The sequence below is a fragment of the Pseudophryne corroboree genome, chromosome 4, assembly GCF_028390025.1.
Source record: "Pseudophryne corroboree isolate aPseCor3 chromosome 4, aPseCor3.hap2, whole genome shotgun sequence".
In the NCBI taxonomy this organism is placed as follows: Eukaryota; Metazoa; Chordata; class Amphibia; order Anura; family Myobatrachidae; genus Pseudophryne; species Pseudophryne corroboree.
In genome coordinates, this window is record NC_086447.1 from 563,997,096 (window position 1) to 564,018,949 (window position 21,854).

The 21,854-nt window shown below is 53.4% G+C and overlaps 1 protein-coding gene across 2 annotated transcripts in view; it reads left to right on the forward strand.

The window, feature by feature from the left end:
* The window catches only part of ECT2L (epithelial cell transforming 2 like), a 257,733-nt gene that overhangs the window by 14,374 nt on the left and 221,505 nt on the right, over positions 1-21,854 (forward strand). For both annotated transcript variants that reach the window (XM_063917439.1, XM_063917440.1), the window contains exons 3-4: positions 14,462-14,574; positions 20,070-20,232. In XM_063917439.1, coding sequence (XP_063773509.1) covers positions 14,462-14,574; positions 20,070-20,232 — 276 coding nt within the window. The remainder of the gene's footprint in view (positions 1-14,461; positions 14,575-20,069; positions 20,233-21,854) is intronic.

Here is a 21,854-nt window from a genome sequence, read left to right on the forward strand (position 1 = left end):
GACAAGGGACAAACGTACACGGATGCTACTCACCGTCACAAGTCTTGTACTCCGTTCTTCTCCACTTACAGGTCCCTGGAAGGAGGCAAAGAGAAACAGCCGTGCAGGGCCAAGAACTACCCTAGTGTGCGTCCGCTACACTAGCTACATAGACAGAGCCCTCAAACTAGCTCGTGTGAGTGGTGCAACACAACTATGCACAACTTAAACAAACAGACACTTTGCCCCGCACGGTAACATCATACATCACAATATCGGAATACAAGATCACACGGTGCTGTCCCTTTAAATCCCTACCTCTGGAAAGGGGGTGGACGCCGCACGGCCGACCCACCTCCTGTACCTTCCCTTATGTGGGCCCCAGGCTTGCCTACCTAAATACCTCAGGGTGGCCTGGGCCTAGCGCCCAGTGCCACCTGTACTCACCTCGGGGGTCTTATTCACTGGGCCTAGCGCCCCCCTAGCTGCACACAGGCCGGAGGCCTGATTTCACCCACGGGCCTAGCGCCCGCCTAACCTGTCACACGCGGGGTGACCTGGTCCTAGTACCCAGCGTCACCTTTAGATATCCCTAGCTGGCCAAAATACCCTAGGGCCTAATGCCCTCTAATGCCCCACAGGCCTATTGCCTGATATGCCCCCGGGCCTAGTGCCCGCCTAACTGGTGCCAAAGGGAGAGGGTGGCTTGGGCCTAATGCCCAAACCACCTAATCAAATAATGGCCCCCAATCTCCTATCTGCGCCCAGGCCTAGTGCCCGAATTGTGCCCTCGGGCCTAATGCCCGTCCCTGGTGGTCGAGGGAGGAAAAGGGGAGGGGGAAGGATAGCCTCACTGAGGCCTCACCTAATCCGGGGGTCTCCGGCACCCTCTTCTGCCGCTGACCCGTCCTGGCCAGCGGCGCCTCTGCCTCTTCTCCGCGTCCAGCCGCCGCTGGACATCTTCTTCAAGGGGCCTGGCGTCTTCTGGCCTCTTCCGCGGCCTCGGGACCTCTTCTTTCCACGGCCGTCGTCTTCTTCCCGTCGCGGCGTCTCCTCCGCTCACCCGCGCGGTCTTCTCCCTCCGAGTCCCGGACGCTTCTCTCCCGCTCTTCGGCGCGCTTCTGCGCCTCTTCGGCTCCCGCCCGGCGTCTGACGTCAGATGCCGGGGGCGGGGCCTATGACGCGGCGTGCGCCGATTGGCTCGCCGCGTCCCTCTCTGATTGGCTGCCGCTCCGGGAGCCGCGATTGGCTCCCGGAAGGCGCCAACATTCAAAGGCCTCCGCAGCCTCCGGTCCGGTGCAGGGAAAAGGGTAGTCCCTGCACCGGACACCCGCCGCCGCCACGCACCCAGCGCTGGGGACAGACAAGCTGCCCCAGTGCTGTCCCCAGCCAGCAACAGCACCACTGATGTGCCCACAGGGCACATCTCTACATTTCCCCCCCCCCCTTTTTCCTTTGTAGTCCCTACAAAGTTCCTCACGACGTCCATTGTCCGCGGATCAGGGAATTCCGAGGTCCCTCCGGCGAGGTTGTGTTCGAGGGCCCAGCCTGGACCGGCCGTGACCCCACACCCTTCCTCCTCCAGCTCCGGGTTCCTCTTACGTCCTGACCTCCATCGGCGGATCCTCTGGGGGAGTGGCATCTCCTCACGGTCGCTCGACGTTGGCCACCATGGGGAATCTTCCTCAACGGGGACAACAGTCACCCACTCTTGACCTCCGATATCGTCTGTGGCTTCGTCCCTGTATTCCGGGTGTGGTATCGACCACCACCCAACAGCGGAATCCTCCGGGGCATCCGTTTCCTCCCGGGCAACAGCCACCATATGTCGCATTTCCTCGTGGGGCATCTCCAAAGGTCCTGTGTCTTCCTCTGGAACGGGTCCTCCCACGGCATCACGATCCTGTCCCCGTACGTCCGTCCATTTCGGCACTCCCGGCAGGTACTCTTGCTCCAGGACTATCTCCTCCTCTTCACGGAGGGCATTCAACTGGGAGCATGACTCCACCCGATCCTGCCAGTCACTCTCGTCGGCGCTTCCGATGCCAGAGTCGTCCTCCATCTGTTCTGGGAGGGATTCGTCGGCGGACAGCTCACCGTAGTCCGAGTCCTCCTCCGATATCTGGACTGGGGTATTATTTTCCTCCTCAGCGTACTTAGTCCTTTACGCTGGCACCTCTGTTTCCTCAGCGTACTCCTTCGCTTCCGCTGGATTCTTTACTTCCTCAGCGTACTCCTTCGTTTCCGCTGGCATCTCTTGGTACCCAGGACACTCCTGTTCCGCACGTCCTGGTCGTGGACGGTTCCATCGCGGGGAGATTCCGGACGTCACAGTCACTGGGTCTTCACGCTTTTCTTCGCAGCGTGGTCTCTTCACCTCCCAGTCGTCCACCTCCGCCTTATGCGGGAAAGGATTCTGCCTTACTGGGGTCACTTTCTTGGGACAGAGTAGGTCCGCGGCATCTTCCCAGGGGCACTCACTGGCCGCATGTCCTGGTCGCCGACACTTCCAACAAGGGAGGGCAACTGCCACCTCCTCCAAGACGGGTTCCTGGTCCACCTCCTTCACTGGGGAATCTTCACCCGTTGGTTCCGGCTCAGAGGAAATGGGCACCTGCAAACTAACTTCAAGCAAGGCCTTCCGCTCCATTTCCCTGGTTTCCTCCTCCCATCTCTGGGCGCGACCATCCGCAATCATCCGGTCTTCATTCCACGGACAATCGGGAAGCGCATGTCCTCTCGCCTCGCAGAGCGCACACACAGGCTCTGCAGCCACCCGGTCCCAAAGTTGCTGACGAGACTCCGTCATCTGCTTCACCGTGGCCTCGTAGTCCGTCCTGTCTTCCGTCCATGGACATTCCAGGAGCCGATGTCGGGGATCTCCACAGCTTTCACACCGGGGATCAACCTCGTCTTCGCTCAACTCTTCGTCCCAGGGACAACTGTTGTGCTCATGCCCATAGTTTCCGCAGAGCAAACACCAGGTCTCCTTCTTCGCTTGGCCCTTCTGACGTCTTCGGTCCGCTTCCTGGACCACCTTCTTTGGGGACGTCTCTTGCCAAGTACACTCGCCGACAAAGTGCCCTGTTTGCCGACATTTCTTGCAGGGCGTCACAGCGGCCTTCTTGCGCCCCTTCTCCCGGCGCTCTTCCTTTCCACGCTGGACCGACCGCTGCACCATCTTCAGGAGGTCTGCCCCAGACACCGTCACCCAGTCGTTCTGGTCCGCACGCTTCCGTGGGTGAGTCTGTTCCGGAGCCATCCGCAGGGAGGTCTTCTTGGTGGCGTTCCACATCGTGTCCGTGATCCGGTCTCTCTGATCCTGCTGACTACGCGAAGTGTAACAGGTCTAGACGATGATGTAGTGCCTGCTGCCGTGCAGGTGTCGTCACTCCACCCACCTGTGCAACTCCCGTCACCGACGATGCCCGAAGCGTCAGGGGACTCCGCCTTCCTGACCTATCACCAGCGTGAACACCACCTTGCAGGGGGGTGATGCGGAACCTAGGAAGAAGGAACGAACCGGTTGAGACGTGCGTGTCGGCCTCCGTCCGGAGTACGGGGCACGTCAGGGGTAGCAGCGACCTTCACCGGCTGGGCAGAAGGTCTTCACCGGCCAGCAGGCCTCAGCTACCCAGTTCTCACACACTCGCACGTTGTGTGGTGAGGGGGGGTCCTCACGTCCGTGAGCAGACCCCCGACCGGTTATACGGGGTGATGACAAAACAGACACAGAGTAATACTCACTCCCGACTTGCTGGTCACCTTGATTGTCGCGCCTCTCCACTCCTGTTGGGGCAAGAAGAGCAGCCTCCCTAACTACAGGCTACACTAACGGCTAACAACAACTACAGCCAACTACGCCTGCCTGAACAAACAGTCTATGACAACTGAGGCTACTGGTTCTATCCCAAACTAGCAGAGACCGGACTAATTAAACACATTCACTAACCAGCAAGCCAGTAGAACAATTTCCCCGGCCCAAACGCGTACCCCGACTAACCAGTCCTACCTACCAGATGCTGGACACTGGCCACTGCCTTTTGCTCTCAATGGGGAATGGGGGTCCAGAGCAGACGGTTGCCCACTCCAGACGACCGGGGGATGGCGACGTGTGGGATGGGGACGTTACTCCACACTTCCGAATCCCCTGGAGTATACACCGCGTGGAGCCGGTCGGCTCCCAACACCGGCCACGGATCCCTCGGAAGCTGCCGCACAGCCCACTTCCAGCCGATCCGGGCCGGTCCACACAGAAATTGCCCCGGGTCCCGTGTACGGCAGTAGGCCTGGGAGCCTGACTGAGGGCACAGGCCGGAGGCCTGGGTGAGGGGCACAGGCCGGAGGCCTGGGTGAGGGGCACAGGCCGGAGGCCTGGGAATAGGGCACAGGCCGGAGGCCTGGGTGAGGGGCACAGGCCGGAGGCCTGGGAGTGGGGCACAGGCCGGAGGCCTGGGAGTGGGGCACAGGCCGGAGGCCTGGGAGTGGGGCACAGGCCGGAGGCCTGCCTACCGTGGGCACAGGCCGAGGGGGCCTGATTATCCCTGCAGGCCTAGCGCCTGTCCCTGGTGCTCTAGGGTGGACTCAGAGGTAGGTGGAGGTGGCCCAAGGCCGCCTACCTGTCTCGGAGGGAGAGGCTGCAGCGGGGAGCTTCGTTAGCTCTTTTGCTCTCCACACGCTGCAGCACTCTCCGCCGGACTTCCGCCGCTGGTCGCCGTCCTCCGCCGACACCTTCCGCCTCTTCTTCCTCTCCGCTGACGTCTTCCTCCTCTTCTTCCGCTCCGCCGCCGGATCTTCTGTCTTCCGCGGGAGGTCTTCTTTCTTCCTCAGGAGCTCTTCCTTCTTCTCCGTCCGACGCTCGACTGACTCTTCCCGCTCCGCAGCGTCTCTTATATGACGCTGGGAGCGGGCGGAGCTATGAAGCGGCGAGCTCCAATTGGCTCGCCGCGGTGGGCCCTGATAGGCCCGCCGCGGCGAGCTCTGATTGGCGGCCAAGGCACGAGCCCTGATTGGCTCGCGCTTGGCGCGCCGTTCAAAATCAGGCGTCGCGATTGGAGGGGCTTGAATCCTTTCGGATGCAAGCCCCTCCAGGCTAGGGCCTGCCCGCCGCGATGCACGGCCGGAGGGGGCAACCCCCTTCACATCCCCCCCCCCTTTGTCCTTTGTGGTCCCCACAAAGCAAGAGTCCGACCAGACAAAGTTTGGATCCGCGTAGCGAGGGCCCGGGACGCCCCTATTTGGACGCTGAGAACGTCTTGGCAAGGGGGAGGTAACTACATCGGCTGGGGGCTGAGTCTCCGATGCCTCCTCCGGCTGATTCTCCTCGACTGGCCACCACCATTCTTCGTCTGGCAGGGGGGCAGGAGCTCCCCAGGCAGGGGCCCCAACTCCATCCTCCTCCACAGGGGACTCGGCTTCACTAACCGGATCCAGGAAAGGACAAGGTCGCAGTTTACTCCGATGTAACGTGCGCAGGCGTCCCGTTCCGTCAGTAGATTCCACTTGATATACCGGACCACCCGGGGCCAAGCGACGGCGAACAAGGTATGGGGTAACCTCCCACCGTTCGGACAGTTTCCCCCCCGGGCGGACCTCTCGCACCAACACTCGCTGGCCCACGGCCAGTGGCCCAGGTTCGTGGGACCTCACAGGTGGATGTTGGTGGTCTGCGATAAGCCGTCTAGCCAACTCGTGGGCCGTCTTCAGCCGCAGGCGGTGTTCCTCGACCCATTCTGCGGGGGCTAGGGGTGTTTCTTCTTCAGTCCCGGACAGTTGTAAGTCGTGTGCCTCCCGCCGTGGTCGACCGAACAACAAAAAAAAAGGGGAAAATCCAGTGGTGTGATGAACTCTGTTGTTATAAGTCCAGACCAGTTCCTGCACATGCTCGGGCCATCGCTGCTTCTCAGCTCGTTCCAACACGCGGAGCATCTGCAGCAGAGTCCGGTTAAATCTCTCGCAGGCTCCATTTCCCTGCGGGTGGTAAGGCGTCGTGCGGGACTTTTGAACGCCATAACGCTGGCAGAGGCGTTCCATCAGCTGCCCCTGGAAACAGGCCCCTTGATCCGAATGGATCCGCTCGGGACAACCATACTGCCGAATGAAATGTTCAATGATCGCTTGTGTTGCTGACTCCGCAGTTTGATTTCGGGTAGGGACCACTACCGTGAACTTGGTGAAGTGGTCAGTCATTACCAGGGCATACTGGTGTCCACTTACTGACTCCCCGATCAACACGTAGTCGATCATCAGCATCTCCAGCGGCCGACTGGTCCGGATCGTCTGGATGGGCACATGCTGTTCCTGTGGCTTAACTACCGCACACCTCTTGCACTCGCGACACACCTGGTCCACGACCGCTTGCAGCCGGGGGGCGAAATATTGGCGTCTCAGCCAATGGTATGTTTTATAGGGTCCCAAATGGGCCCCCTGCTCGTGCGCCTCTTCCACCAATGACCGCACCCTGACTTCCGGCACCACCACTTGCTCAACAGTACGCATTTCCTGTTCCAAATAGCATTGCCTCCGTAGGGTACCAGCACAGACCCGCAATTGGTCCCAACGACGCACCACCTTCCTACAGAACCCGGTCAGCCCATCCTGCTCCCGTCGAGATGGCAGATGACCCCTCTGTATCCACTGTCGAATGAGGTCCAAACCTTCGTCGGCCTGCTGTTCCTGTGCCCAATCCGTCTCCGTGTACCTAAGTAAGGCAGTCTGAGCGTTCTGTCGACACAACTCTCCGCCCACGGGCTGCCGCACACGAGTTAGATCCGGCATTTCTTCTCCGCAGTCATCTTCTTCCCCACCAGGCTCGGATTTCCACTGGGAAGCGAGACAGGGCATCCGCGTTGGTATTACTCTTCCCCGATCGATAGCGAATCTTGTAGGAGAACTTGGCCAACCTGGCCACCCACCGTTGCTCCAAGGCACCTAACTTGGCAGTCTCCAGGTACGCCAAGGGGTTGTTATCCGTAAAAATATCCACGTGAGCGGCGGTCAAGTATTCCGCAAATTTCTCGGTTACGGCCCACACCACTGCCAGCAATTCCAACTTGAAGGAACTGTAGTTGTCTGGGTTCCTCTCGGTCTCTCGCAGGCTACGACTGCCGTAAGCAATCGCCCGCTCCTGCCCATCCTGAACCTGAGCCAAGACCGTGCCCAACCCCTGCAGACTTCCATCCGTGTATAAAACGAAGGGCTTCTCAAAATCTGCGTACCCCAACACCGCAGCTTCCGTGAGACTTTCCTTCAGTCAGTTAAAGGCCAGGTTCTGCGCTTCTCCCCAGGTCTCCAGGGTAGCTTTCTTCGTGGTCGCAATCCCTCGAAGCAAGGCATGTAGGGGTTCCGCGATCCGGGCAAAATCTTTGATGAAGCGTCGGTAATACCCCACCAAACCCAGGAATGCCCGCAGTTCCGTGACAGTGGTAGGCACCTTCCACTCCTGAACTGCCGCCACCTTGCTGGGGGTTGGGTACACCCCATCGCGAGACACCACATGCCCGAGGTACTCCAAACTGGATTTCAACAGATGGCACTTCCGGGGCTTGAGCTTCAGGCCGTACTCCTTCAACCGCTGGAGAACCATGTTGAGTCGAGCAAAGTGCTCCTCCAAGGTCGCGGCGAACACGATGATGTCGTCCAAGTAAATCAGCAAGGCCTCAAAATTCAAGTCTCCCAAACACCTCTCCATCATCCGCTGGAACGTGGCGGGCGCATTGTTCAACCCAAATGGCATGCGACAAAATTCGAACAACCCCATGGGAGTAACGAATGCGGTCTTCTCCCTATCCTGTGGGGCCACCGGTACTTGCCAGTACCCACTGGCCAGGTCTAAGGTCGAAAAGAATTTTGCATTGCCCAATGCGGCTATGGACTCCTCGATCCTAGGGAGAGGGTAAGCGTCCCGGACGGTGCAACTATTCAACTTCCGGTAGTCCACACAGAAACGGATAGTCCCGTCCTTCTTCCGGACTAGGACTATGGGTGCAGCCCATGGACTTTTACTCTCCTGGATCACGTGGTTGTCCAGCATCTGACGCAGCATGTTCTTTACTTCTTGGTACAACCGGGGCGGTATCAGCCGATACCGCTCCCGAACAGGGGGGGCGTCTCCGGTGCGGATCTCATGCTGCAGGTCCTCCGTGTATCCGAAATCCTCCTCATGCCGGGAGAACACTTTCTGCCGATTCCAGAGCATCTGGTCCAGCTTGGCTACGTCCCCGGCCGCGCACTCTTCCAGCGACACGTCCATCTGTGTTCGGATAATCGTACCGTTCCACTCGGGGCTGGCCCCCTCCTGCTCCTCCACTCGAACAGACAACGCCCATGCCTCGGAAGCCTCCGGCTGTAGGGAGAGTTTTCGCATCCCCTGAATGCTACCCTCGTGAATCGCCACCACCTGAGCAATGACTGTCCCGGCCGGGACTCGACAAAGCTGGTCGGTGAGATTACAAAGACGGACACCTTCCCCCCCGGTCACCACCGACACGGTGCGTGCCACCATCACTCCAGACCCTACCCCCAGCACATCAGTGGGTTCTACCATCACCTCCATGCCATTTAGGCTCTGATGAGTCCGTACCTCTAGAGGGATCAGGACCTCTTGGCGAGGGGGCAACTCCAGGCGCTGGTGGTGACCAACCTTCAGAAGACCCAGGTGCTCATCGATAGCCCCTAGGGCCCTGGCCCCCCGTCGTCCCACCTGTTGGAGAGCCTGCTGCACAGGACGCCGGACTCCCAGACTCTTCCAATATCGTGGCCCATTTTCCTGGAACAAGAGCTGATCGAGATGTCGGAGTACGTTCATCCCGAGGATCACCGGGCCATGGCTCAGCCCCGGGCTGCTGACTACCAGCAGCCCCTTCCTACCCAGCTCTTGACCACAAACTACCATTTCCATCCACACCACCCCCACCACGGGGATGGGTAGGTTATTAGCCGCCGTGAGGGTAATGAAGCTCTCAGACACCTCACTCTTAAGATGAGCGTAGTGCTCAAGGAAACAGGCCTCGGAAATGGTGGATACTTGAGAGCCGGTATCCAACAGGCAGGACTGATCTTTCCCACCAAGGCGGCTGACTACTACGGGACACTCTCCTACCAATTCAGCCTGTTCGTTAATGGCTGACTTCCCCTCATCGCTCTCCCCCACGGGTGGTCCCGTTACCGCGAGGGAGGTCAGTTTAACTGTGCCTCCGGGATCGCTTCGGTAGAGGTCCGGGCAATATGCCCGTACCGATGGCAGCGGTAACAACGAGGGCCCCGGCCCTCTCCAGGACGGCTATCGGGTCCCGTGCTTCATCCACGGGGCCGTCTGGTGTCCCTCTCACGGGACCGGGACTCCGTACCCTGTTGGTCACGCCGGTACACCTCATCCCTCAGCTGGGCGACCTCTTCCCTCATCTCCTTGGTCACCCAGAGGAAGATTTTTTTCAGGTCTTGCACACAGGTCTCTAATGGGTTGGTCTCCCTGCTAGCCACTGGCGCGGAGACCGGTTGCACCCATTGGGGAAATACAGCGTGTGGTCCGTAATTGGCATTGCGGTCCCTGGCTACGGCGTCGATTTACACCTGATGGAAGGTCAGGGTGTCATCCTGGGATATCTTATCCAGCATAACCTGCCTCAGGGGCACATTCCTGAGTCCCATGGCAAACTGATCCCGCAATATCTGACTAGTGTTGGTGAGTGCCCCAAACCCATCGGGATCCTTTCGACGTACTTCTCCCATCATCTCCTGGAGTGCGTTGGCGTACTGGGGTATGGACTCGTCCTCCCTCTGGAACCGGCCAAACAGACGCTGCCGGAGGGTCCCCGCCGAGGAGGTGTCCCCGTAGATATCTCCCAGGATAGTGTAGATCTCCTCCAGTTCTTCGCGTTCATCGTCGGGTCGTAAAAGGATCGTCCGACGAGCCTCGCCTTCCAGAGAATTCAGGGCGAGGGGCACCTGCAGGTTGTCGGGCACCCGGTAGATGAGGAACGTCGCCTCTAATCGGGCCTTCCAGTCCTCTAAGGTCATATTACGCCCGTCGTAACGGGGTAGGTGAGCGAGGGCTGGTCCGACGTTGAGTCGACGTGATGACCTTCGTCGCTCGTCGTCCGTTCCCCTCCGGGCCACCTCAGTGGAACTGGCGTTCGAGTCTCTCCGAGTGGGTCGTTTTGGCTCATCTCCCCACGGCTTCTCGGCTGTGGGTAGTGACTGGTCTCCGTCCATCCTGCCGACTACGCCAAGTGTGAGAGGTGCGGCTGCGGTGTGGTGGTGCCTGCTGCCGTGCAGGTGTAAATTCGGTACTCACCAGGCGCCGCTCCCTCTCACCTTCAGGTACCGGAACCTTCAACGGACCTGGCAATCTTCAATCGGATCCGGACACGGCGATTCCCTCTCGGAGCTGACCGACGACCGAGCTGAGGAGAGAATAGTTTACCTTAAAGGGGGGTATCGACCCTTCTTCCACTGAAAAAGGGGATACCCCAGGGGTGACCGCGACCTTCACCGGTTGGGTGAAAGGTCATCACCGGCACAAAGCCTCAGCCACCCAGATTTCACACACTCGCGCTCTCGCACGTAGTGTGATGAAAAGGATTCTCACGTCCGTGAGCAATCCCGACTCCGGCGCTCGGGGACAGACAAGGGACAAACGTACACGGATGCTACTCACCGTCACAAGTCTTGTACTCCGTTCTTCTCCACTTACAGGTCCCTGTAAGGAGGCAAAGAGAAACAGCCGTGCAGGGCCAAGAACTACCCTAGTGTGCGTCCGCTACACTAGCTACATAGACAGAGCCCTCAAACTAGCTCGTGTGAGTGGTGCAACACAACTATGCACAACTTAAACAAACAGACACTTTGCCCTGCACGGTAACAACATACATCACAATATCGGAATACAAGATCACACGGTGCTGTCCCTTTAAATCCCTACCTCTGGAAAGGGGGTTGACGCCGCATGGCCTACCCACCTCCTGTACCTTCCCTTATGTGGGCCCCAGGCCTGCCTACCTAAATACCTCAGGGTGGCCTGGGCCTAGCGCCCAGTGCCACCTGTACTCACCTCGGGGGTCTTATTCACTGGGCCTAGCGCCCCCCTAGCTGCACACAGGCCGGAGGCCTGATTTCACCCACGGGCCTAGCGCCCGCCTAACCTGTCACACGCGGGGTGACCTGGGCCTAGTACCTAGCGTCACCTTTAGATGTCCCTAGCTGGCCAAAATACCCTAGGGCCTAATGCCCTCTAATGCCCCACAGGCCTATTGCCTGATATGCCCCCGGGCCTAGTGCCCGCCTAACTGGTGCCACAGGGAGAGGGTGGCTTGGGCCTAATGCCCAAACCACCTAATCAAATAATGGCCCCCAATCTCCTATCTGCGCCCAGGCCTAGTGCCCGAATTGTGCCCTCGGGCCTAATGCCCGTCCCTGGTGGTCGAGGGAGGAAAAGGGGAGGGGGAAGGATAGCCTCACTGAGGCCTCACCTAATCCGGGGGTCTCCGGCACCCTCTTCTGCCGCTGACCCGTCCTGGCCAGCGGCGCCTCTGCCTCTTCTCCGCGTCCAGCCGCCGCTGGACATCTTCTTCAAGGGGCCTGGCGTCTTCTGGCCTCTTCCGCGGCCTCGGGACCTCTTCTTTCCACGGCCGTCGTCTTCTTCCCGCTGCGGCGTCTCCTCCGCTCACCCGCGCGGTCTTCTCCCTCCGAGTCCCGGCCGCTTCTCTCCCGCTCTTCGGCGCGCTTCTGCGCCTCTTCGGCTCCCGCCCGGCGTCAGATGTCAGACGCCGGGGGCGGGGCCTATGACGCGGCGAGCGCCGATTGGCTCGCCGCGTACCTCTCTGGCTCCCGCTCCGGGAGCCGCGATTAGCTCCCGGAGGGCGCCAACATTCAAAGCCCTCCGCAGCCTCCGGTCCGGTGCAGGGAAAAGGGTAATCCCTGCACCGGACACCCGCCGCCGCCACGCACCCAGCGCTGGGGACAGACAAGCTGCCCCAGCGCTGTCCCCAGCCAGCAACAGCACCACTGATGTGCCCACAGGGCACATCTCTACACACCCATCTCCTCTGGGCACAGTCTCAAACTGAGGTCTGGAGGAGGGGCATAGAGGGAGGACCCAGTGCACACCCAGAGTCAAAGTCTTTCTTAAAGTGCCCATGTCTCCTGCGGAGCCCGTCTATCCCCATGGTCCTTACGGAGTCCCAGCATCCTCTAGGACGTTAGAGAAAACCCACTTAACATTTTCACTAGTCAACTAAAGATACTGTTTTTTGTTTTCTCTTTTTTACTAATTATTATTTTTTGGGTTGCCTTGATTTCATGAAGAGGTCAGACAAATTAGGAATTAAGAGGCTGATTTAGTAGGGTGTAAATCCATTTGCAGCACCATAGATATGATGACTTGTAGCTATACTTTCAGTTAAGTATATCTTGTGCTTGTGTCCACTTGCACTTGCAAAAACAGCACATTCACTTGTAACTTCAATAGAGTAGGGGTTTGGAGACTTAAGTAAACCACAACCCTTTTAGGAGATGCATCTTTGTGTGTCCAATAAGCCTGGTGCATAGTTCTCAGTTGACGTGGTAATGGGCTACATTTTGGCATTGGACATACCTTTGAACCAGATAAAGTTAAACATACCAAAGTGCTACTTACCTACTTAGCATTTTTACCTTAACTCTAACTTCCTAAGTATATGATTGTTCCACATGTATTGCAGCTGTTTCTTCCTGAAACCTCTCTTGCATTATGTAAGTTACATAGGGGGAGATTTAGCAAAGCTTTGAGAGATATAAAGTACCAATCATTTTGCTCCTGTCATTTTTCAAACACAACCTGCAAAATGACAGGAGCTGCTTGGTATTTTATCTCTCTCCACTTAAAGGTCTATTTACTAAGCCTTGAATGGAGATACAATGGATGGAGATAAAGTACCAGCCAATCAGCTCCTAACTGTCATTTTTCAAACCCAGCCTGTGACATGGCAGCTAGACAGTGATTGGCTGGTACTTTATCTCGGGATACGGTCATTACTTTATCTCGGGATACGGTCATTAGGTCGACCACACTTAGGTCAATACTCATTAGGTCGACCACTATTGGTCAACATGCACTAGGTCGACATGAGTTTTTCACATAATTTTTTTCATTTTTTAAAACTTTTTCATACTTTACGATCCACGTGGACTACGATTGGGAACAGTAACCTGCCCGAAGCATGGCGAGTGAACATGGCGCACTAATTGCGGTTCCGTCACTTTCCGAAGAAAACGACATCAAAAAAAGAAAAAAAAACCTCATGTCGACCTTTTTCCATGACGACCTTGTTCATGTCGACCTAATGACCTTGTCGACTTAATGCATGTCGACCAATAGTGGTCGACCTAATGACCCATGCCCCTTTATCTCTGTCCACTTTATATCCATTCAAGGTTTAGTAAATAGAGCCTTTAATCTCTCTTCAAGCTTTGATAAACTTCCCCATAGCAGTGTCGGACTGGAGCATGAAGGGCCCACCGAGGCATGCAGTGGTAGGGGCCATACTTGCCTACATTCTGGCTGCTCTATGCGGGAGAGAGCAGCCAGGTCGTCTCAGAGGGCGGGCAGGGGAGGCTGTGACGTGGATGAAGGGGTGGACCGGAGGCGGGACGGGGGTGGAGTGGGGGCGGAGTCACAATGACACTGCCTTTAAGCCACGCCCCCACCCTGTAATGCCGCGATCACCGGCATTACACTGCAGGGGGCGTGGCTATGATGACGCGATTCAGCAAGAATCGCGTCATCAACTGCCCGGACCGCCCACTTTACACACTAAGTGGGCGGACGGGCAGGGGGACCCCGCTAATCGGGAGACTTGCCTGCTCTTCCGGGGGGCCGGGAGGGTCACCCGATTTTCGGGAGCCTCCCGGCCATTCCGGGAGAGTAGGCAAGTATGGTAGGGGCCCATGCTTAAAGGTGTGGCCAGCCTCCACAGGGGGTGTGGCCAGCCACCACAGAGGTTTGGCGAACCATTAGAGAGTACCTGGTCCTTGATAATTTATATAGTAAGTACTGCTAGTGCATGCATGATAATGTACCAGATTAATAACAGCAATGTACTGTAGAGAATACACCACAGTCCTGTGTAGTATAAGGTAACATATGTATAATGTATAATTCAAGTGCACAGTCTGGAACTTGATCCCTAGAGGAGGAGGGCCCCCAGGCAATGGGGCCTACCGGGGGTTACCCCTGTACCCCTGTGGGCCAGTCCGACCCTGCCCCATAGTATATATAATATAGTTATACACAAGTAACCAGCATATGTTTTGCAATGATAAGATGATATATAACTTTATTTTGCATATCTTAGGTATGAATGAGTAACATTCACCACAGTGAACATTCTGGCCCCAAGTAGACTAGATAACCGACAATACTCTTTTCTCATTGTCATATGTGCCTGAAACATAAGTTAGCAAAAGAGTTACCCCATTATGATCTTTAACACTTTCTTCTTCACAGCTCTTTCATGAGAGGGTTAATCTCATAGGGCACTGGTATGACTTATGGACAGACAAGCAGCGCAAACAATTTCTGCATTCTATTTTAACAAGGAGCAGCAGGTCACAGCTGAAGTAAGTGTGGAAACTGCTTTTTGGAGACATTGCGGTCCCATACTATTGCATGATGCGTGGATTGCACCAGGGCCAACTTAATGTATAGGCACACTGGACAACTGACCACGTGGTGGTGGGAGTGTGAGGACATCTGCCCGCTGTGTTAGTGCCTCCGTAGCTTCTTGGGATGCAGGTAGAAACTAGTGCCCAGCTGTTCTGATTGTGATTTATACACGCATTATCTGCCTGCCTCCCAGCCTGCAGCCAGACAGTTAATGACTGTCAGCATGCTGATTGGTGGATGACTGAACTAATCCACCAATCAAAGTGCTGACAGCCATTCACTGTATGGAAGCATGTGGAGAGGGTAATCTATGATATTTTCTTAATTTATTCCATGCAATGCTGTTAAGCAAGCCCTGGATTGCACCCATTTCTCATGCATACTATTCATATTAGTTTCTCAATGGTTTGTCAGTGATGACCTGTAAATGTCTGTTCATGGTAACATCTGTTTAGTATTCAGCTGGCTGCTTCATGAATTGGCCCTCCCCCTTCTAATAGAACTCTGTGCAGGGGTTAAAGTGAGCCAGACTGGGGCGGAACTGTGTTCTATCAGTTCCATTTGGAGACTGAACCAGTTACGCCTCCTCCAGCCTACCTAAGCTAGGATGTCAGCCCGGCGCCGCAGGCAGATGAGATTTTGTTACGAGTGAGCGCCTGGCTCCTTCCCCACAGCAGCAGCCAGAGGCAGGAGTTCAGTTCCTGAACTCTGGCTTCCGGCTCATGCAGTGTACACTATGGGAGAGACGTCCTGACTACAGGGGGCATTGCTTCTGGTGGCACCTCTAATGGGGGCGCTACTACAGGGGGCACTACTACAGAGCTTGCCATGACTACTTTGGTGCCCTAGGCAACATTTTGTCGGGTCCCCCCTCATATGGGAGCTTTTGCGCGTGCACATGAAAAAGCGGCATGGCTCCTCACAGTAAAGGTGCGGTCTCGTGGAAGGGCATTATGGGGATAAGCATATAGTAGTGGGGTGGAGCTAGGGGGTAAGGGTACAGGATAGAGTGCATGGTTAGGGATAGAAGCACAGTAGTGGGAGTAGTGAATGCAGGGTCAGTGGGGTAAGGACACAGTAGTGGGATATAAGGCTTCATAGGGCGGGATGTACTAAGCGGGAAATTAGGTAAACCCCCGTTTACTGCATTTTCCTAATGTACAAAGACCTGGCCACTGGGTCAGCGCTGCGGAGGGGTTTGTCAGCTTTTGCTGGCGATACCCTATAGAAGCCTATGGGCTTCTTTCCGCAGCGCTGTGTGAGGGATCTGATCAGATCCCTCCCAGCATGCCCTGCAGCCGGCCCCGTCATTCTGCACATGCGCAGAATGACAATACCCGGAAGTCAGAGAGATGCCAGGGATCGTGAAGGACAGCTCTTATCGGAAGAGCTGTCCTTCGCAATGCTAGGCGCATATGAAAGTACATATACGCTTAGTATCGTGCCGATGGGCAGCGATGTCACATAGCACATCCCGCCCATAGTGAGGTTTGAAGCAGCATAGTGCTGTGACTATAGTATGTGGATGCAATTCTGTGGGTGGTTTACAGGACAGGCAGAATATTAGGGTTCCAGGGAGAGCGGGAAGCTGTAGTGCATTATTGGCTGATAATGTAGACAGGACAGATAATGAGAGTGCAGGGAGAATATAGTACAGAGAGGTGTGTACGCACAGAGAAATAGAGATAAAGAGGAACAGAAAGTGACATACAGCAGTCAGAGAACAGGAATAATAGGAGACAAATAGGAAAGATAGCTTGGAGTAAAGAGCTATATAGAGAACAGACTGTGGAAATAAGAGGTCACAAAGGGAGAGCTGCAGCGTGGTTTGAATAGATGCAAGGGCAGTTTGACATGGTGGATGTGGATGTTAAACCCGCCCACTAACCCACCATGCGGGGTCCTGGGAATCCGTGCTCTACGCTTCTGCTCCTCTCCGGTGGTGCTCTCCCAAAGTATACTCTCCCCCTTCTGGTACCTGGCTGCAGTGATTTGTCTTAGAGTCCGCTGACCAGGAGGAGGAGAAGGAGTAGAGTGCTTTGGTCTGACACCTGTTGAAGCTACACTTAGCAGCGTATGTCTTGCAAGACGGCCCGCATCATGCAGCGGGATATTCTCCACCGGGCAACTCTAACTCTGTGACAGGTGCCGGTGGGTTGACTGCAAGTGCATCACATATATATTCATACACTTATACACATTCATGTAGTTACATACATGCACACATATAGTACATAAATTTATATAGTCACACATACAATTGTGTGTGTGTGTATATATATATATATATGTGTGTGTATATATATATATATATATATATATGTGTGTGTGTATATATATATATATATATATATATATATGTGTGTGTGTGTATATATATATATATATGTGTGTGTGTATATATATATATATATGTATGTATGTATACACACATACACAGTGGGGCAAAAAAGTATTTGGACAGCCACCGATTGCAAGTTGACCCACTTAAAAAGATGAGAGAGGTCTGTAATTTCCATCATAGGTACACTTCAACTGTGAGAGACAGAATCTGAAAAAAACAAACAAAAAAAACCCAGTAAATTATTATTTTTAAACAATTTACTTGTATATTCTTGTGGAAAATAAATATTTGGACACCTACAAGCAGCAATATTTGTGGCTCTCACAGACCTGTTACTTTTTCTTTAAGAAACTCTTCTATTCTCCACTCGTTACCTGTATTAATGGCACCTGTTTGAACTGGTTATCTGTATAAAAGACACCTGTCCACACCCTCAAACAGTCAGACTGCTACCTCTCCACCATGGCCAAGACCAGAGAGCTGTCTAAGGACACCAGGGACAAAATTGTAGAGCTGCACAAGGCTGGGATGAGCTACTAGACAATAGGCAAGCAGCTTGGTGAGAAAGGATCAACTGTTGGCACAATTATTACAAAATTGAAGAAATGCAAGATCACTGACAATCTCCCTCGACCTGGGGCTCCATGCAAGATCTCACCTCGTGGGGTATCAATGATCTTGAGAACGGTGAGGAATCAGCCCAGAACTACACGGAGGGACCTGGTCAAGGAGAGAGCAGGGACCACAGTCACAAAGGTTACCATTAGTAACACACTACGTCGTCATGGATTGAAATCCTGCAGCACCCGAAAGGTCCCCCTGCTTAAGCCAGGACATGTCCAGGCCCGTCTAAAGTTTGCCAGTGACCATCTGGATGATCCAGAGGAGGATTGGGAAAATTTAATGTGGTCAGATGAGAGCAAAATCGAACTTTTTGGTATAAACTCCACTCGCCATGTTTGGAGGGAGAAGAATAATGAATGGCATCCCAAGAACACCATACCCAATGCTTTTGGGGCTGCTTTTCTGCAAAGGGGACAGGACGACTGATCTGTATTAAGGAGAGGATGGATGGGGCCATGTATCGTGAGATTTTAGGCAAAAACCTCCTTCCCTCAGTAAGAGCATTGAAGATGGAACGTGGCTGGGTCTTCCAGCATGACAATGACCCCAAACACACTGCCCGGGCAACTAAGGAGTGGCTCCGTAAGAAGCATTTCAAGGTCCTGGAGTGGCCTAGCCAGTCTCCAGACCTTAACCCAATAGAAAATCTGTGGAGGGAGTTGAAAGTCCGCGTTGCCTGGCGACAGCCCCAAAACATGACCGATCTAGAGAAGATCTGCATGGAAGAGTGGGCCAAAATACCTGCCACACACACACACACACACACACACACACACACACACACACACACACACACAGTCACACACAGTCACACACAGTCACACACAGTCACACACAGTCACACACACAGTCACACACAGTCACACACAAACACAGACACACACACACACACACACACACACTTATAAACATTATAAATGGTGCCCTCCCCTTACCTTTACACATCACCTGGCAGCAGACTGTAGTTCATACAGGCGGCTCTGATCCTCCCTTTAGTTTCCCCCATTGCCCAGCAGCAGGCAGTGACTGCACACATAACCGTGTAGCCCCGCCACCTGATTGGACTCCCCTCTCTTTAGTTTGACTTTGAACAGCTTGCACGCTGCAGCTGTCTTCATACTGTAGTATGCCCAGGCTGCCCAGATGCCCCTAGGCTTCGCAAATGCCCTAGGCAATTGCCTATTGGCTAGGGCCGGCTCTGCACTACTACAGTGGGCACTACAACTAGGGGCACTACTACAGGGGGCATTACTATGGGGTCAGTATTACAGGGGGCATTTTTACTGGAGGCACTACTAGAGGGCATTGCATAAGGGCCACCATTCCTGGGGGAACTACATAAGGGGCACGGCTTATTGAGACTGTGTTAAGTGCATTCAATTACATTTAGGAACTATTAACAAGAAATAAATCGCTTAATTGCTTTACTAATAGGTCTATGTGCTATATATGTAATTTTTAAAAACAACGTTTTTTATATGTTTATTAGGTAATTATGGAAATATCCATGTGATTTTATGGTATTGCTATATATGTCTGATACATTTTTGTGAATAAAAACCCTATAATATTGGGACAGCACTTTCTAGTTTGCTTTTTTGTATATCCATGTGTTGAGGGTCAGCACCTCAATTTTGAAAGTGGCAGTCCCTATTAGAGGGTAAAATAATTAAAGGTAATAGGTGCATTAAGTGACAGACAAGCGCTTTCTTTATTGACTATTGTAAAAGAGGCACTACTGCTGTGGGCACTGTGTGTGTTGGGGCACTACTACTGTAGGCATTGTATATAAGGGGCACTAATGTGGGCATTGTGTATAAGGAACACTGCTGTGTGTCATAACATGAATAAGGTACACTACTATGTGGTGTAATGTGAATCAGGGGCACTATGTGCGGTGTAATGTAAATAATAAGAATGTGCTACTGTGTGGCGTAATTTGAATTGGGGCTACTGTTGTGTGATCACACCCCTTTTTTAAGACCATGCCTTTTTTCGTGGCGCATGGAGTCCCTTTGTTGAATGAGCACGGGGGTTGAGTTCCACCACTTCTCTAGAAAGCTTTAATCACTGACTAATTCAATAGAGATTGGTAACATCAATGTCCACGATGCATGCCCCTTAGCCATAAGGTACTGGTTGCCAGGGCTGCCAAGTGATTGGTTATGTTCTGGTACTAGGAGACGTGGCCACACACCGTCAGATGCACATACTAACAAAGGTGCTTTAAGTCTCAAGTCCATGCGCTGGACTTATTATATATGGCTCAATCAACAAAGTTGTCCATGTAAATTTATTTTGAATCAAATTAACTTTCAGATGGAAGGTAATATGAATACATAATAATGGGAGTCATGCATTATTTGATATGGTTTAACATGCTTTACTGTCTTAATGGGAAAATAACAATTTTGTAATTCCTGTTTCAATTTACTTTTGTAGTAATATCAGACTTACTAATAATTGTCCATTTCCTCATAGATTTGTATGGAGTTGCTTTACTGAGGAGGTTCCTGTTGCCAAATTAGACTTTACCACAGTTATGCCCAGGTTTCTCTCTCTGTACATTATGTCCTTCCTCAGTCCTCATGAACTTTGTTCGGCAGCACAGGTCAGCTGGCACTGGAAGTTCCTCTCTGAGCAGGTATAGTGCTACATTCTTCTTGCTAATCACATAAACATTCTCCAATATGGACTGCATTTGTTTGGACTGGTCAGGGGCGGCAGAAGCTCTGTGGGTGTGCTAGGTGGTCCCCACATTGCAGAACGACCCGTTCTCTTGCCAGGCAGGAAGGAAGTGGAGACACCATCTTCTGCTTCCTTCAGTTTGTGATTACGGTGCTGGGCATTGACATCATAGTCCTGTACCACTCTCCCAGCCTATCAGCAGCCAACATCTCCATGGTGGAAGTTTCCCAGGCTGCAACTCCTTCATATCAACAGCCACCGTTCCTTGTGGGGTGCTGCAGGGAAATTGTAAAATTGTATGAGTAACATTATGTTACACATCCAGTGTTATAGGCGTGCCATAGATGACCACAAAAGTTTGCCTCATGGTAGTTTCAGCCCTATGACTGCTATTCCATTCTGATATGTTTTTGGATGAAGAGTATAATGCAATAGTAATAAAAATAGCAGTACACTTTCAGAAATGTCAATCACAACTGTGTTTAGGTGAGTGGTAACTAGATGCTCTGCTACTACTCGGTTTACAACTGTGCCCAACATTTCTTGCCAAAGACAAAATACAGACAGGAGTATATAGAGAATGTCATGTGTGACTGTGGACTAAAAAAAAGGTAATCTATGAAGTACACCCAATGTGCCTACCTGCTGTCTACTCTCAGGTAACATCTCCACAAACTAGAAGTGTCCCTCGAAGCATTGTGCACAATTGTAAACTTCACTGGAACGTGCAACAACCTTCACTTTAGAGGAGCCTCTTTCTTTAATTAAACATCATTTTATAATTATTGCTTGATTTAAATTAATAATGAAAGTGAGAGGATATTTGAACTGTTTTATTATATGTGACCATTGTATGTAAAGCTTTAGATTACATTAAAATAAAAAAAATATATCTATAGTATACATAAGCGCTTAAAAGGAACTAAAATTACACTACCCTGGTTATATAATTAGTGTCAAGGTGTCCTCCATCTCCGTTTTTATCGTTTTTATGAATATTAAAATGTTCCGATTTCCGGTTCCGGAGCGGATGAGAGCTGCAGGAGCCGTCTGAGCTCCGTGGCCTCCCCAGCCCCAGCTAGGCCGCGCGCCGCGCAAAGTGCACACCAATCCGCCTGGACCCCACCACTATTGAGGGGAACCACTCTAGCTCCTGATGGAGCATTATCTGGCCGCCCCAGACGTGGCAAAACCTTTAAAACAGTGCGCCTCCAAGACACAAGGGGACTCCAAGATGTATGTAGCATATAAGTGCAGAACATGATTCTGTCAGCTCCCCTGATTGTCCCACTGCTTCAGTACATACAGTGCATTCTGATCCCCCTGCACCAGGCTTGCCTACCCTCCCGCATTTAGTGGGAGGCTCCCGATTTTTAATTGAGCCTCCCGCTACCCCGCAAACCTTGCTTTGCCTCCAGATTTTCAGGGTCTGTCTGTACTGCACATGTGCAAGTCCAGAAATTCTGGGGGCAGTGCTTGCATGGAAGACGTCACTGCCGTTGTTGTGTGTAGCTTCGTGCAGAAGCAGTCTGAGCAGAGGCTCTTCAGTGTTCTCGCTGCAGCCGTCCTCAGTGCTGC